Here is a 17,125-nt window from a genome sequence, read left to right on the forward strand (position 1 = left end):
TTAGTTGGCAACTCTCCTATTTGCTATCTTTATGTGGGATTGTCATATTTAAGGATACCAAACTAGGAAGCCATCTACTAAACACACACATTTTCAAGCACACAGACATATACACATACATGCACACAATTACAGATATACACGCTCCTAAACACGCTTATAGACCTACTCTGCTAAGACTGTTAGTGGCGCACCCCCATGAGCACTGGCATCTTGGTCTTGGTGCTCAGGAGGGGAGCAATGAACAATCTCTGGTAGGAGGGGGAATTTCCCTCCTTCGCTCCCAGTAGTAACGCCATAGGAGGGAAGGGACATACAAGCGTCCACTTTCAGGTATGTTGCCTGCAAGGGTAGAAGCTGATTACCAGCATGCAGTGCATGGTTTTGCACAGAATAAACACTAATCAGCCCGCCTAAGTAATGTGTTCTGGGGCTAGCCTATGGCACAGAGATATCTCTGTGCATTGTTTCAAGAACGTACGTATATTAAATTGTAAGCTCATCTGATCAGGGGTCCTCATCAGCCTAGAATTCCTTTAAACAAATTTGTAATAGTTTGCCCATTTGGTGTTCAAGTCCCCTTAGTAATATTGTAAAGCATTCTATAAATGCCATTAATAACTTGTATAAAATGTGTGTGTGTGTACAAAAAGGGTGCAAGTTATTCATTTTTTTTTATTTTTACTTTTTGTTCCCCTGTAGGATTGCTGGGGACACGGCACTCGATAAGAATATTCACGAATCAGTCAGTGAGCAGATCAGAAAGAATTTTGCCAAAAGCCGATGGAAAGTAAGCTGTGTTTTTGTGGTTTCTGTGTCCGCAGGGATACATTCCCCCTTGAACTTGGTACATATATCCTGAATATTTAACCTCAACAGCTATATGTTTCTTTTATTGGCGGGGGTCTTCTGCCTATACGTACTTATTACAGACAGTGTTTGTTGTAAAATTATATTCTTGCTTCACTTCCATTAACCAACAGAGGGCGCTGTTCTTCTTTAAGCAGTCATTCTGTAATTGGCTTTGACTAGAAGACACCCGTTTGTCTGTCTAATCTTTTCTTCACGTGTGTGTGTGTGTGTGTGAGTGTGTGCGCGCATTTGTACTCCGCCATGTTTAAACCATTCATGTTTAATGTGTGAACTTAATGCTTTATCTTTTGTTTGCATGTTACATTTATTCTGTAGTGCAGGAGCAATGTTTTCATGTACAGCATTTTTTTTTTTGTAAAACAAATTTCAAAATTGATCTACCATAATTTTTTGAGCCCTGCGAATGAAGTTAGTTTAGTGTCAAGTGTGTCGCAAACACTGATATACCACCCCAGCTGATCTAAAAAGGTGGAGAAATCCCAAAACATATGATTTCCTACCCATCATCCCAAAATTCCTCATGGAAGCTTTAAATTTGCAATTCGAAGGGTTCTTTCTTAAGTATTGATATCGTTTTTTATTTATTTATTTGTCTTTTTTAAAAGCCATTATTACTAATTTAGCAATTTTTGAAAAACATTTTTAGTATTATGTGTAGTGTGTGCTTTGTTAGTGAATGTGCATTCGATTTTGGAAGAATTGACTGAAAATTATGGTTTTCTAGTCAAAGAAAGAAAGAGAAAAAATGCTCATAACCAAATGTCGTTGATTTAGTCAATTCCTTTTGACCACAATCACGGACCAATCAATCTGCAGGGTTATTTTGCAATTGATTGACAACACTTACTATTCTGGCAACTCTTTAAGTAATGTTAGAAAAGTGGATTGGACAGACAGCAGGTAAAGCAGGACACTAGGACTTTGTAGTGAGTGATTGGGGAGCCAATATGGTGAAAGCTACCAGAGTGGGATCTTATCAGTGTGTGCTGGGCAGCCCAATATTTTACATCTGGTGGTGAGAAATGCACTTCCCATGCCATAGAGGGTGGCAGATTGTGTAGCGAAAGATGTTGAAAGATTGCTGGCACTTCCAACGTTGAGAGAGCATAAAGAACAAGCGGGTTTGCCACAGCATCATATTTGCCAAGATGTTGTGACAGGTTGGAACTCCACTTTGGAGATGATGAAACGTATCCTCAAGCACAGGAAGTGATACAATCTCTACAATCAGATTTGCACATAGGAGTGACATGTACACTGAGGAGAGAGGAATGGAGAGCTATAGATAAGATGGGGGCAGTACTTAAGCTTTTTAAGGTTGTTACAGACCATTTAAGTCAAGCCGCAGGGAGTCTTGGGCAGGTGATTCCATTATTCATTCTCCTAAAAAAACTAAATGGAATCCATCCTAGAGAACCATGAGATTAAAAATGGCTGCATCCAGACGTTGCAGGTTTTGTTAGATCGTAGGAGGAACTGAAAGGTTGCATACGTGAAATGATGGACACCACTCCAGAACTAATGCTGGTCTCCATTTGTGACCAAAGAGTAAATGGCAATCTGGCTGTGAGGAGTAATACCCTGGCAATGGGAGAAGCAACAATTCAAACAAGTATTTAAACTCCTTAGTTGCATAGACCCTCCTCCCTAACTGGTGTCTGTGTTGCTAAAGGCAAAGGCCCGTAAAGCACTGCAGTGGTCCTTTAATATTACCACAGGACCCTGCAAAAAATGTAAAGTGACTCCTGAAACAAGTGCCAGTGTGCCACCTCTGTCCCTGGATTCAAATTCCAAGTCTTACCTTGCTGTGTTTAGCAGTGTGCGCAGTGTGCCACACTTATTTCAACAGTCACCAGTAGACAGACATTAAATATCATTTTTTATTAATCTTGTCTCTCTTAATTCCTTTCCAATCGAGATTAACGATTGACCAAAATTAGTTAATTGAACGACTTTCTGTATAAATGGACAGACTACTCACTGAAATATGAAGAAATTACGACAAACAGCCCAAATCTCTCTGTGCATGTGTCTAGTTGCAGAGTGGTGTAGGTGTAACTTTGCATATTTCGACACTTTGAAATCTAAGTGACAAACCAATTATGTATGCTAGAAAATTTGAAAAACCCTCAGATGTAATATCAAACCTGTATTTTAATGTGTTAATATTGTCATAAAGTCTGATATGCTTATACATGTCTGACTCATGGACCCCACCTATGATATAGTTGTCTTTAAACATTCGAATGACCCTGATTTTAGAAATACATTGCATTGTATTGTACGTATTGTGCCCTGTGTGAGCTTCCCTTTCCTGCTTTATATTTTTTTTTTCTTCCCCTTCCACTTTCTCTGTGTTATCATTATTCTTTACATATCTTTTTTGCAAATAAAGCATTATAGAAAGATAATGTCTTCTAACAGCAGTGTCACTGTCCAACTGCACAGACTACTTCTCTCCAGGGTTGGTATCATGTGTGATAGGTGACCCCCGACCATTATCGACTTTAAAGTGTTTTATGCCTGTGCATCTCTTTCTGCAGCAAGCTTTCAATGCCACTGCCGTGGTGCGGCACATGCGGAAACTACAGCTAGGTAGTAGCCAAGAAGGACCCGGACAGACCACTCCTACCAGTCCGTGTCATGGGAATCTTTTGGTGCCAGGAGACCACCATGGTGAGCCCCTTCAAATTGTTTATTTTTTTTATTTTATTTTTTTAAAGCACTAAAATGTACTTGTTTGACCAGTTGAAAAAGCATGTGGGATTTTCGATCTGTAATTTAATGTTTCTTCCAGTTTAGATTTAGGTAGGAAGTTATTAATCTGTTTATCTATAAGGTACACATGATGACGTTGATATATAAACCCAATAATGATGACCTATGACTTGATACCTAGATCATTCAATGGTTGCAGCCTATCAAAAGGGCAGTATGTTGCATACTTTACCTAGGTTCTAGGTTTGCTAAATTAACTGTGTTCTCTCGGAAAACGCATCACTCCTACATTCCGATGGACTATATATGAAAAGCACTGTAGCAGTGGTGTACCAAGGTTTCAGTGGTGGAACTACAGGGGTCGCTAAGGTTGCAAGTGTGACCTGGTCATCTGTGTTCTGCCTATCACATGGGTTCCAAAGAGGTGGCCGGCTGAAAATAGTGTCTGTTCGGGAGAATGAAGGCGGGTGGCAAGGGAGTGCTGATGTTTCTGCTCCTTCTCCCTGCTCCCGTGTGCACTCTGCGCTTAATGCTGTGATTCAGGGATATGATGCCACTTCATCACCATTAAACATCATGCGAGGGAGCAATGAGGATCAGTATGAACACACCAGCTCTCCCAAAAGGCATCATTAGGGACTTTATCCCTGCCTCCAGTGGTTTGCTGCTGGTATCAGTCTATACACTGAATGCACAGCTCCCTGCAGACCTGTACTGATACCTGGGCTGGGGTGATGTTATATCCTGGTTTTCAGCAGTAGTACAGGGCAGCAAGGGAGCTGTACAGTCAGAGCAGAGAGTGATGCCAGCAGATCACCTGCCGCGTGCGATGTCTGACTCTCCAGAGCATGCACTTGCTGCATGGGAACCTTTACTGGTAAGCAGTTGCCCTCTCTGGTGACAGCAGGTGCTCTGTGTACTCCCCTGCTGCCTGATTTAGTATGCTGCTGCATTGCAGTGCACCATATAAAGTACACATACCAAAGAAGAGAACTCTGTGCATAAAGAAGGCTTCTAGAAGTTCAACTTCTCAATTTTTGAATTGATTAAGCTTTTGCAGTATCTGAAATTAGCATATTTAATGGCATAATTGTTCATGTCCTGGACAGACGTTTAACCCTGCTCACCCCAAAATGAAAGCATGTTAAAGCCGACTATTTTCAGGTTGACATGTCTAACCCCCTAAGGGGTTAAACTATTTTTATACATATATAATTTTTTTTTTATGGATCTATGTGCACAAAAGTATTGTTTTATATGTTAAAAAATAACTCCAGAATCACTTGTTTTCCTCAGAAGTTTCCAACAAAATAAATCGATAAAAACTCTCAGTGTATGTACTCCAGTCCTGAAATTCATTAAACTAGGGTAAATGTCCAGCTTTCATGTTATTCTTAAACCTTTAGTGCTTGAAACCCATAGAGTAGTCAACTAGAGAGGAAGGTCTCTGTTGGTCTCTGTAACAAGGAGGCATTTACCAATTTCATGTCTTTCCTTCTGAATATCAATGTTTTACTGGTTGGATGGTTTTTGGACAATGTGCTTTTCACGGTCGCTGTTTATGATGGCAACAGGGCTTGGATCTGATCTTGTTGTCTTGGACCTCAAGAAACATTTTGAAAAGGTTCCACATCAGAGCTTTATCGCTCGAATCAAGAATCTTGGACTTGGAGGTAATCTAGACCGTAGAAATGAGCTGGCTTCACTTAGACAAGAGCTTCTCAACATTTGTCCTCAATGCCACCCAAGAAGTAGGCTGTTTAAAAGAGCTTTTTTTTTTTTTTTTTATACATTATTTATACTAATCTAAGAATAGCATTGCTAGAACACTTTTCTTATCACTCCTGTGAGGTGATCTTAAAGCCTGCAATTGGGGCCATTTGAGGACTGATGTTGAGTAGTAGTGTAGACAATATGATGCTGTGGCATGCTGTCACCAAGTAGGAGATATTGGTGCCTGAGAAGTTCAGGTAGTCCTGATACATTGACAACGTCCCCAATTTTTAATAAATATTGACTGTTCTTTTTTGATTTAAAGTTGGATTTTAAGTGGTCAAGCATATAAAATTAACTTGCACCGAGGAACAATGGAGCTAACTGACTTGGCAGTTATCCAAATAAGCTCAAGTGAATTCCACAAAAAGATGCACAGTTCAGATTATGAAGAAAGGATTTTTTTTTTCATAAATCAAAACTAATGGTATATTTAAGTTAATTTGACAGGTCACATTCTAGTAATGACCTCATGGTGTGTGTTAACCCAGAAAGATATGTAACCCAAGCAACTGTCTTTATTGTTGATCATCACTCCTATGGTATCATGTAACATGTAATGGAAGACAAAATGTACAGTATTCAAGCGGCTGTTGGTAATTCTCAAGTCCTGCTTTAGAATGTGCAAATACCAAGTGTGCACAGCTTTGGTCTTAGAGCTTTTTTTATTTTATTTAATTTTTTTTATATTGCACGGAATTCATTTTCAGCGGCTGACCTTAATATAATGCAGACATTCTTGTTCGTTGCTCAGACATTACCTAAGCCTCTTGTTCAGCCTCACATTGATCCTCCTCCGCTGAGCTGTTTCCTACATCATTCTACACTCTAGAACTCTTGACATCTGACATCAGAAGTGATGAGATCAGAGGAGTTATTCTATTTATTTACTTTTAATAAATCCCATGCACACTGTGAGAAGTTACAAACTCTATTTAAAGTTCAGATTCTTACAAAATTATAAAATGCCCTTCTCTATATAGTGTGAAATGAGTGTAAAGTGAATTCGAAGTAGATTTCCTATAATATGCAAAATGACTGATATGTAACATATCTACTAGTCTGTTATACTTTCAGTTTGTCTTCATTGACCTAATATTTAAAGTTGGCTTTGAATTTATGCTAATTCACACTTGAGTGTATTGCCACGTAAAAAAATGGACACACAAAAAAAAGATGTGTTCTGGTGCGTTTTGCAGGTTATAGCCCTCAGCTCCGTTTTTATATATTTCTTTCATTGTAATGCTCACTGTTCGTGTTCCTTCTACAAAGCGTTAAAATAATTCTGTGGAGCTTATATAGATAAATGATGCTTAGTATTTCCGTGCAGTGATCCATCAAACTAGGCCAGTGCTACTTTGAAATTGTTATTTTTGGTTCTGTTCACACAGTGCTTTGACATCCGTATCTTGAATTTTCTTGAAGAGCTGTAGGGCCAAGATTTAGGAGTGTGTTACGGATATCATATGCCATACAGACCTTTAGAATCTTGGACTTTTCAGAAATGCTTTGGTTTTCTTGTTGTGGACTAAGGTGTGTGTGTGTGTCTGTGTGTGTTGGGCTCTGCATGTCTGTGTGGAGGCTGTGGTTATTGTTGTGTTGGGGGGGCGGCTATGGATCAGATTAGACATATATAGTTTTGAGCAGTTGCTGTGCCGTGAAAGTTATTTTTTTGATACATAGTCTGTAAAAGTATTTTTAACTCAAATTTTAAAATTTCTGGCTTTATAATAAAAAAGCGTGTAGGATTTTTTTTATGTATGGTTGTACTGGTTATTTTTAGTTTACCTATTTCATTTATTTATTTGGGGCAATTTAATACCTGTGCATCATAGGGCAATAGGCCATCTAATGCTCAGGGCAGAGAGAGAGGAGTATTGTTCTAAACCCTTAATAGAGAACATGTGGGGGGCTGCACTGTAACATGACTGTGTAATACAAAAGCAAATTTCCATGTTTAACTTTTTTGTTTTAGTATGGTCTTGATTTAACCTGCTTGAATGAACTCCAGGACAAAATTTATGTCTTGTGATCTTAATATGCCCCTTGTCTCAAGGGGTTAAATATTGTAGACTTGGCAAGTTACCGCGGGATTAATTTGCCCAGTGCTAATGTATAAATCACTTTTTGTTCTTTAACTGTGAATCCAACTGCTTTGGATTCTTTTGATTTAAAATCAACTGTTCGTGTTTTGGGAATGGACTCTTGGAAAAACACCAGCTATGTCAAGTCTTGTATCTGGTTCAGTCGAGTGTAACACGATTATAATGGCATCTTGCCTTGTATATATTTTCCCATGTATAGGAGTGCTGGATTACAGTTGAGGTTTTCAGCAAAGGGAGTATCACATTTGTTCAATTCCAAAGGGAGAGCGAGGGAAAGAAATACTTCATTCCTCCCCCTCCACTGTCTATACAATAAGTGCATATGTAGCTCTGTTATGAGTCTGCTGCTTGCTCAGCTGCTATCCTGAACTAACCTTGGTAAAGGCAATCCTTAAGCCTTTGTATTTTTATAATGCTAGATTAAAATGATATGTGATTTGTATTGTTTGTTTGTTTTGAACTGTATGCCCCATGATATATATGAATATTGTAGTCACTCCCTATGATCAGACTGAGACCAATGACTTTATTTTAATATTTGTCAGATTGGAGGCCTTCATGACTGGTGGCTTATCTCTCATGGGATAGAAATGGATTGCACATATTATTCTGAGGAACACAAATCTCTGTCCTAAACGGATATCATCCTAGTCTCAGCCTCTGTTATTTCACATTAACACACCACAAGTATTGAATCCATTGTCGTTTCTGACCCTGCCCCCATCATCTTAACACTGCAATCTCCAAGTCCACAACTTTACACTCCATGCTGGAGATTTTCTGTGTACTTGGCACAAAACCGATCCTTTCAAACCCAAATAATCCTGGACTCCCCATATTTCACTCAAAGAGGTGTGAGACAGCGTTGCCCTCTTCCGCCGCTCCTATTTAACAAAAGACTAGGTCCCTAACTGCGAACCATAGGAGCATCGCCACACCACCATGGCATATTAATCGGCAATTCCGCTCTAAACATCTTGGCCTTCAATTAACCAAACAACCCCAATCTCTCCATATCCTTAATGCTTCGACCTTATCACAGCAGGTATCAAAATTAACTGGAAGAAATCCGCAGTTCTATACTTACAGATGTGCTCCCCACCCACCATTACTTTAAGCTCTCTTAAATAAAAAAAAGTTTGCCAATTGATATGGAAATACCCCCCATCCGGAATTAGCCTAACCAATCTCCTACAACGAACATTTTCAGCTTGTTTATATTCACCCTTTGCCCAGGAGTATGGTTTGGCATCACAAAGTAGATATGCTCTGGATTTACTGGGCAAACATTTACATTTTACCATGACCGCTCTCAATGGCACATCCTATTGTCTTGCTACACTGCCCAATTCAAATCTTGCCATCCCACATAACAACAAACCCACTGTTGACTGCAACGATTAAAGTTTGGAAGCAATTGACATAAATTAGGGACTCCACTTTCCTCTGCTAAATACCCCATGTTCCAGGAAGGGAGAGCTGGTATGTGTCTGTGTATGTATGTGTGTGTGTGTATATATATATATATGTATGTACGTATGTATGTGTGTGTGTGTGTGTGTGTATATTTTTTCTCAAAGCAGCCGCCTATTAAAAAGATATTACAGCGCAATGCGGAAGGGATGCTGCACCTTCCTCCAACTTTAGAGCCTCTTCTGAAGAGCCCCACATCTCTGGCTTCAGCCCCCGAAGTCAACCCTTCGTAATGCCTATGTATCGATGTATGCAATTTTTACTTTGGTCTAGCATTGCTGCTTTAAAAAAATACCTACAGAAAAGATCATAGGATTTTCTGTGTATCAAATTGTCATTTGCAACATATGTGCTTGATTTTGTTTTATTTTATGAGGATTTTGGTGGACGTCCACTTTCCTAATTTAATCTCAATTGTGTGCCTGCCAAGTCTTTTATGATTTTTGTTTTCATTTTATACAATGGAAAATTTATTTCATTTTTTTTTTTTTTTATGCCAGGATTTCTATTTAAAAAACTGAAGTTAAAAACCAGATGTTACACCATTGTTTGTCTTCCCAGCATGGTTCTTTCTTTACATGTCAGAAAGATTGTTTTGGGGATTACTTTATTTTGCCCAGGAGGCTTTGATTTGAGCAAACATTTGAAGGCCATTAGATGATTAATGCTCATATGCACATGTGAATGGTATGAGGCCGTTCTGCTCCACATTTTAATGTAGCAAGAAGCCCTGTATCTTAAAGGAAGCTGGTAATGAGAGCGGGAAATAGGGAGACAGGGAAACCAAATAGAAGCTGTGATTGGGTGAAGTTAGAATTTAAATGTTGGTCAATGACCGGGAAATATACATACACATGAGAATGAACTGATGGCAGCTCCCAGTCTCCTAAAAAATGATATTTTGAAGAAAGAAAGTTATATTTAGAACTTTGATATCTTTCTTATATATAGTCGAACTTCTTTAATCCCTTAAGGACACGGACAAGGTAATAATGACAGAAAATTTCTGTCATATATCCTTAACCCCTTAAGGACCAAACTTCTGGAATAAAAGGGAATCATGACATGTCACACATGTCATGTGTCCTTAAGGGGTTTAAGGTGCTATATATCTATTCTGTTAATTAGTGTAACTTATTACAGTCTGTTCTATTTGCTTAAATTGATTAGGGGTTTGTGTGCCTCCCAGCCCCCTAAAATGCATCGACTTTCTCCGTTTCAGGACTCTATTATTGATTTTCTTTTGGTAAAATGTTAATGATGTTTTTCTATTTTTATTGTAAGTGCTGGCTTTGGTCTTTCGAAGTATTACTCAGAGTATATTTTAATGACTTAAATGTACTTATTTTATTATTTAAGAGAGAATTAATTTTCCACGTTTTTTGTTTTGTTTTGTTTGTTCTTTGTAGCATAAGGAAGCGTCCTGAAAATGCTTTAGCTGGGGATAGTGCCAAAAACGTTTAAACATAACTAAACTGATTAAATATTCAATGTAGATTCAGGTCCTGGCATGCCCCAGGTACTACACAGGATAGCTAAATCACATAAATTCTGAGAAATTGTAAATGCAATTAAACTATGCATGTTCTAAATCCCCATGGGGTTTATTCACTAAATACTTATTAAAGGAACTCTCCAAGCGGCATAACCACTATAGCCCACTTTAGTGGACATGGTTGTGGAGTGCCTGGTGACCTCCCAGTGTAAGTAGTCAAACCATTTGCCTATGGTTTGACAACCTAGCTGGGGTCCCGTAGTGCAGGAAGTCAACAAAATGAATAAAGTATATTGATAATAGGTGAAAGCACTCCGCCAAAGTGCCGGCTCAGCACTGCCGGGCCAGTTCCACAGTAGGCACTTGGCAGACCACATCTAAGTTGTCAAACCATTAACAATGTTTTACACACTTACCCTGGGAGAGTGTCAGGGTGGTTATGATGCTTGTATCGAATTGATGATTTAGCAAAACGTTCCAATTCAGTTGTAGTCACAGCTTGGGGGTATGGGGCGGATAACATTAGCTAGTATTTGGTTTACTGATGTTGAATACGGGAAGGTTTAGCTCAATACTCCGTTGCGTGCTTGATGGCACGGTGCTGAGCTGACTATCAACACGTTGCAATACCATATATAATAATCTTATTGGCGTGCTAAGTGTGAGTCAGTAGAGATTGTGTTTTAGTTGTGTATGCATGCCAAAAGGCTTTTAGATTGTAACCATGCCAGGCAATATGATTGATACACTAAGTAAGTATCCTATTACTTTTTATTCATTATTACTGTATCCTCAAGGCCCAGGTCTTTTAGGACCGTCATGAATACTTTTACTCAGATCTTAGACATCATGGAAGGAAAACGTGTGCAACATCATTCTCTGTTTACTTTTGCTTTTTGTTGATCGGTTGTGTATCAGTTTACTGCTTTAGTTTTATAGTTATAAACTTTATTTTTTTCTTTTGTATGTTTTAATATAACGTTTTACTTTTATAACTTTGATATAATTGGAAGTTGTGTTTAATGCAATCTAGCCCTGACCTTTCTTTGTTCATTTTACATTTCCAGGATCCCTTTCCGAGAGTTGTCAGGACTGCTGTACCCAGAAATCAACAGAAAACAACTCGCTGAGCTTCAGTACTCACCACTGCCCTCAGTCTAACCGGGTCTAAGGCCGGACGATGTGTATCTGGGGGTTTTGGCATTACTGGAAGAGCCAGCTGCAGCCCTGGGTTCGTGGCCTTTGAGGGGCAGACCTTCAAGCAAGGATCGGCCATATCAGACCTGGGGGGTGGGTGGGGGTGAGGGGAGAAAAGGGAAGAAAAAGATAGAGAAGCAGGCCTGTGTTTATTTTGTTAGTGTATATTATATAAACAAACTCCAATATATAATATGAAAATTCAGGCCTGACTGGGATAAAAGGAGCATTTGGAAATGTAAAAGGCCTTTCGTTCTTGTTCCTTTGTAACATTTTGCCTGCTCATTGTATGATCTGTAGGGGTGGGAGTGTTTAATTTTTCTGTATTAAGGTGAAGATGTAAGGCTCCGGCTGCTCTCTCTATATTTTTGTTGGCGTCTAGCCTGCAGTCTGTACGGGGAATATTCCTGGTGCTTGTTAGGAGGGGAGTAGCTGCTGCTCCCTAGCAAATCATTCCCAGCTGGCCAGTAGACTCCACAGCATTTCTGTAGCAGTGGAGAGGTATGGCAATCAGTACGCAAGCACCAGAGTGTTGTAATATATGTAATTTTTCTTTTCTTTTTCTTTTCTTTGTTTGTTATTAAGAATTTCTGACAGCAGCCTGTGTTTAAAGGGCTCTGCTAAATGCTATGGAGGGGCTGTTCAAGCAGGGTGAAGGTTTTCTTGTTCTAGCCCTCAGGATTAACCAACTCTTGAAAATGGTGCAGATTTTGTGATGCACTGTGGGAGTCCATCCTTGACTAAAGGTGGTTCATTCCAAGCCAAGCGCTCCCCAGGCATCTTGCAGTGCATTCTGGGTATTTTTTTACAGCTTTTGAGAATTTTGTTTTATTGGTGGGAATGTATAATGGTCTCTTGGGAAATCTGGTGTCCACTTTTTATCTGGTAGGTCACGGGTAGCTAATCTTTGGCTGGCTGAGGATCATGCAAACTGGAATGCCATAGGTTAACCACCACTGTACTTGATTTAACCAGTTTTAACAAGTAAATTGAAGATGAAAAAAATGCAATGCTGCAAATCCCTTTTTGCTGGAACTTGTAGGGAGAAACTACTTCCAAGTATCCCAAATGCCATTGAATAAAGATCTATTAAAATATTTTCTATATACACATTGTACGTGCCCAGTCTGGGTTTAATTAGATAATGATGCTGACAGGTAAATGAATGCTTTTAATCTCTGAGTAAGTAACGGTTAGCGACAGAAGGTACTAGGAAATATTCATTCATTCAACTCGCCAGAACCAAAACGTTATACTAAAATTGACAAAAACGATTTACTGAGTAGAAGATGTGGGTAAGAACGACAGCAATTTTAACCAATTTTTTTTTTTTTTTTTTTTTTTTATATAACATTGAGGCTTGGTTGCTCCATAGTAATTTAGGATAAAAGTCTATTGTTCATAAAGTCCCACTTTTCACAAATCTCTGTTTCTGCTGTTGATACAAAAGAAGGCAAAACAAATTTGAAGCAATTTCCAATTTTTGCTACAAAATGGGGGAAATAAAAGTCCAAAAAGGAAATTGATAAATCTCGGAAACTGTTGCCCCACAAATTTACAACGTGTGTATTTTTTTTTTTTGGTAACAAAATATTCTTCTGTTAAATGTATTTTTCGCCCATTTTACTTTCTTGCATGTGATTTTGCATGTTTGAAATATTTAATATGACTGCACATTTGCCATTATAGACAGGAGAGGCTATAAAAAGAATAAATACCATGTATCTAAATAAACCAAATATTGTAAATTAAAGTTTACTGTTGGCACTAAAGGATAGACGAAGGACACAGTTTGTTACCTTTTCTTTTTCGTATTATTTTCATCTCAAAGATAGACATTTCTTTTTCTAACTCAGTGATTCAAATTGACTTCAGGAATTGAAGAATAGACATATTAAAAAGTGAAATTAAGAAATAGTTCTCTAATTTCCAGTGCTTCTCAGGGACCATTTAAAAATAAAAATTAACAAAAAGAAAATTAGCCAGTTAAAAAAAATAAAATAAAATAAATCCATAACTAACGAATAACAACCTTAAACCTCACACCCCACCCAAAAATGAAAAGTCTTGCAGGCATCTCATAGGTGCACCTGCGCACTCATTTGGGAGGTAGCTAAATCTGTCAATTAATGTATACATTACCAGTGTTTCATTTAAATGCATATGAATCATCATGATTTGTGCATGGCAAGATGACTTTAAGTACTAAAGTCTATAAAGGATTTTAATGGCCTGGTTACCTGCCAGTGGAATTCAGATTCTGTTTAAACCTGTTTCTGGGTGTATATTTGGCCCTCCAGTCTGCGAAAATATACAAAAATGCATAAAATGAAGCATTCCATGCTTACTAGATAATGCTAACACATAGTAGCTCTATTATTACTCCTGCATTTCACAGATGTTACTTAATAAGTGCAATGTTCTCTGCTCTATCCAGTAGTCAGACTCCTTATTTGTTTAAGATGCATCAATTAGCTCTCACACCTGATCAAAAATATCTTAAATTCAAGACGATTCAAAAACTACACTGATATTTCTTTTTTAATGGCCAGGTCTGATTGTTATTACATATAAATTGCATATAAATAAAGTGTATGTACCCCAATGTAAACCAGAAAAATGAAAAACAAGTTATGGAAGGATGGAGTAAAAAAAGTAGAAGGTTTGGAGAGAAGGGTGATGTGGAACTAGAATTAAAAACCTTACTAGGGTCCCTTGGTGGCTTTAAGTGACCATGTGTATGCCATGATTGGGCAGGGATGTTTGCCCCAACCTCCAGCTGTTTGGGCATCTGTAATACTACAGTGAAAACTGGCTACGCACTGCTTTATGTGCACTTAATGATCGGAAAGGATTTTTACTTAGAATTAGTAAGATGGAATTAGAATTTAGAGTAATCTTAGAGTTCTTCTCATCATTCTTATTTTGAACTGTACATAAAATCTTCAGTGTTTGTTTATTTTGAATTACACCCAAGCCCTTTGAGGTATAATTCTGGTGTTTTTCTATCCCTCTAAAAATAAGTTCAAAGTGAATTTTGAATTTAAGGCCAAAATAGCCAAACTGTAATAATTCTCTAAATCGGCTATGCTTTCAGTTTGATTACTCTTACCTTAAATTTGAAATTCTCTTGCAATTCACTTTGAATTCTCACTTTAGTGAATACCTGTGTTAACGAAAGACACCTGTGATAGGTGCTTAGAGGGGGAAAGGACCACAATAATTTTATTTTTGCTGTACTGTCCGTTTCGCTTTTGCAGGTTATTGCATGATTATGTTGGTTAATGTATAGTGGCCCATTTTCTGTAAAACTTGTTAAAAAGCCAATATTTTATCATTAAACCCTTCAAAATCATTCCCACTCAGGCTCTGCTTGAAAAGTGCTTGGGTTTCGGTCTATTTTAGCATACATATTTCTCAACATTCATTTTCCCCCTTTCATATAAGTATGTAACAATTCTAAATATCTGATTTTATTCTTCTTGATATTTCATTTTGTTTTCATCTGTGGCTTATTTAATAAACACTAAATTGTAGTTGAAAACTGAATTCTAAATAACAGCCTAAAATATCCAATTTCTGGCTATAGCAGAATTGAAGAATTTTTCCCAAAAACTAACTTTTGGACGTTTTGCAATTCTGTATTCACTAGTAAATGGTGTTAAATAAACTCTACCGGTGAGTTGTATATTATGGTTTATGGAGGGAATCAATAAGGACCTTTCACATTTTGCAACTTTATTTCTACGTTCTAAAATATTAGAGGCTTGAGCCCAGCCAGAGCCGGCCCAAGATATTGTGCTGCCTGGGGTGAAGGAAGAAATGCTGTCCCCACCCCCCTTCAACCTTGCACACATCCAGGAGATGCAGTGTGTGTGTAATGTATGCAGTGTGTATAGTGAATGCCTTGTATGCAGTGTGTATAGTGGATGCAGAGTGTGTGTAGTGGATGCTGTGTGTTGATGCAGTGCAGTGTCTTTGTAGGGGATGTTGTGTAGTGGGTGCAGTGTCTGTGTAGTTGATGCAGTGTAGTGTGTGCAATGTATGTCTGTGTGTAGTGGGTGCAGTGTCTGTGTGTAATGGGGCTGCAAAGGGTGAGTTGTTGTTTTGGTGTTGTTTTTTTTTTTTTTTTAAAGTATGATTTAGTGAATTTCGCTCTCCCTGCTGTGTCCTGTGGAGAGGGGGCCCAGTGATCTGTTTTTCCTAGATAGCGGGGGCCCAGAATTGCATATATACATATAGCGATATATATATGCATAAGCGGCCCAGGCCACACAGCAGGCACTTTACAGTGTACAGGGGCGGCCAAATTCCACCCCTGTAAAAGTGCCGCCTGGAGCCGTCGCGCCACTAATGCCAATAGACAGGCCATCCCTGAGCCCAGCAAAAAACATGACTCTTTTTGTCTATGTGAGTTTCAAATGACTACAATTCACTGTTTTGAGTCATGTCATGATGAGCAATTTAAAATAAACATATACATTTTACAGGAAATATGGAAACCGAGATTTTAGGTTCTATCCAATAAAAAAATGATTGTGATGAAACAAACAGAATTGCAAAATTCGAAGATAGTGACTGTAGATGTGCTCAGTAAAATTTCCAAACTGGCTATTTAGGGCTGGAGTTTGCTATTTGGTTTTCAGTTTACTGAAATCTGCGATTTAGTGAATAAATCTTTTTTGTTTTTGTTTTTTTTGTTTTTTGCTGTATCCATCTTTTTTTACAGGTCCAATTTAATTGTCATTAATGTATATCCATTTGAACATTTCTGGGGTAAGATGGATGTTTATGTGAATGGTGAAGGGTTTGAGCTGTTTACAGTCATAACTGGTTCTGAATTCCTGTGTTTTATCATGTTTCAGCATGTTTAATGAGGATTTTTACAAAAAATTTTAAAAAGATATATGTAAAAAAAATGTGAAAATAAAACCTTTTTCTCTTTTGATTTGTTTGTGTATAAATACTTTGCTTTTGCATTGGTTTCAGGATTTATTGATGAATGTGGTTATCTGGAGGAAGCCTCTATGTATGTGTGTGTCAGGAAGTGAATTGTAGAAAGTTTAAAGGGACACTATGGTCACCTGAACAACTACAGCTTATTGCATTTTTTCTGGTGAGTAGAATACCTTAAGGCGTTTTGCTGTAAACACTGTCTTTTCAGAGAAAATGCAGTGTTTACATTACAGCCTAGTGATTACTTCACTGGCCACTCCTCAGATAGCTGTTAGAGATCCTTCCTGGGTCATGGCTGCCTAAAATGCATCCAAACATTCAGTGTCTCCACCCTCTGCATGCAGACACTGAACTTTCCTCATAGAGATTCATTGATTCAATTCATCTCTATGAGGAGATGCTGATTGGCCAGGGCTGTGTTAGAATCATGCTGGCTCTGCCCCTGATCTGTCTCTTTGTCAGTCTCAGCCAAACCTATGGGGAGGCATTGTGATTGGATCAGGCCACGTGTGAATTACTGCATATTTTCTCTTTG

General features: G+C 38.3%; 1 protein-coding gene across 1 annotated transcript in view; it reads left to right on the plus strand.

Annotated features, from left to right (window-relative positions):
* Positions 1–16,582, plus strand: part of CAMK1 (calcium/calmodulin dependent protein kinase I) — a 130,181-nt gene extending 113,599 nt beyond the window's left edge. Inside the window, exons 10-12 of the mRNA XM_063426734.1 lie at positions 703–790; positions 3,417–3,549; positions 11,505–16,582. Coding sequence (XP_063282804.1) covers positions 703–790; positions 3,417–3,549; positions 11,505–11,608 — 325 coding nt within the window. The 3' untranslated portion in view covers positions 11,609–16,582. The remainder of the gene's footprint in view (positions 1–702; positions 791–3,416; positions 3,550–11,504) is intronic.
* The last annotated feature ends 543 nt before the right edge of the window (positions 16,583–17,125 follow it).

The sequence above is a fragment of the Pelobates fuscus genome, chromosome 7, assembly GCF_036172605.1.
Source record: "Pelobates fuscus isolate aPelFus1 chromosome 7, aPelFus1.pri, whole genome shotgun sequence".
Lineage (NCBI taxonomy): Eukaryota > Metazoa > Chordata > Amphibia > Anura > Pelobatidae > Pelobates > Pelobates fuscus.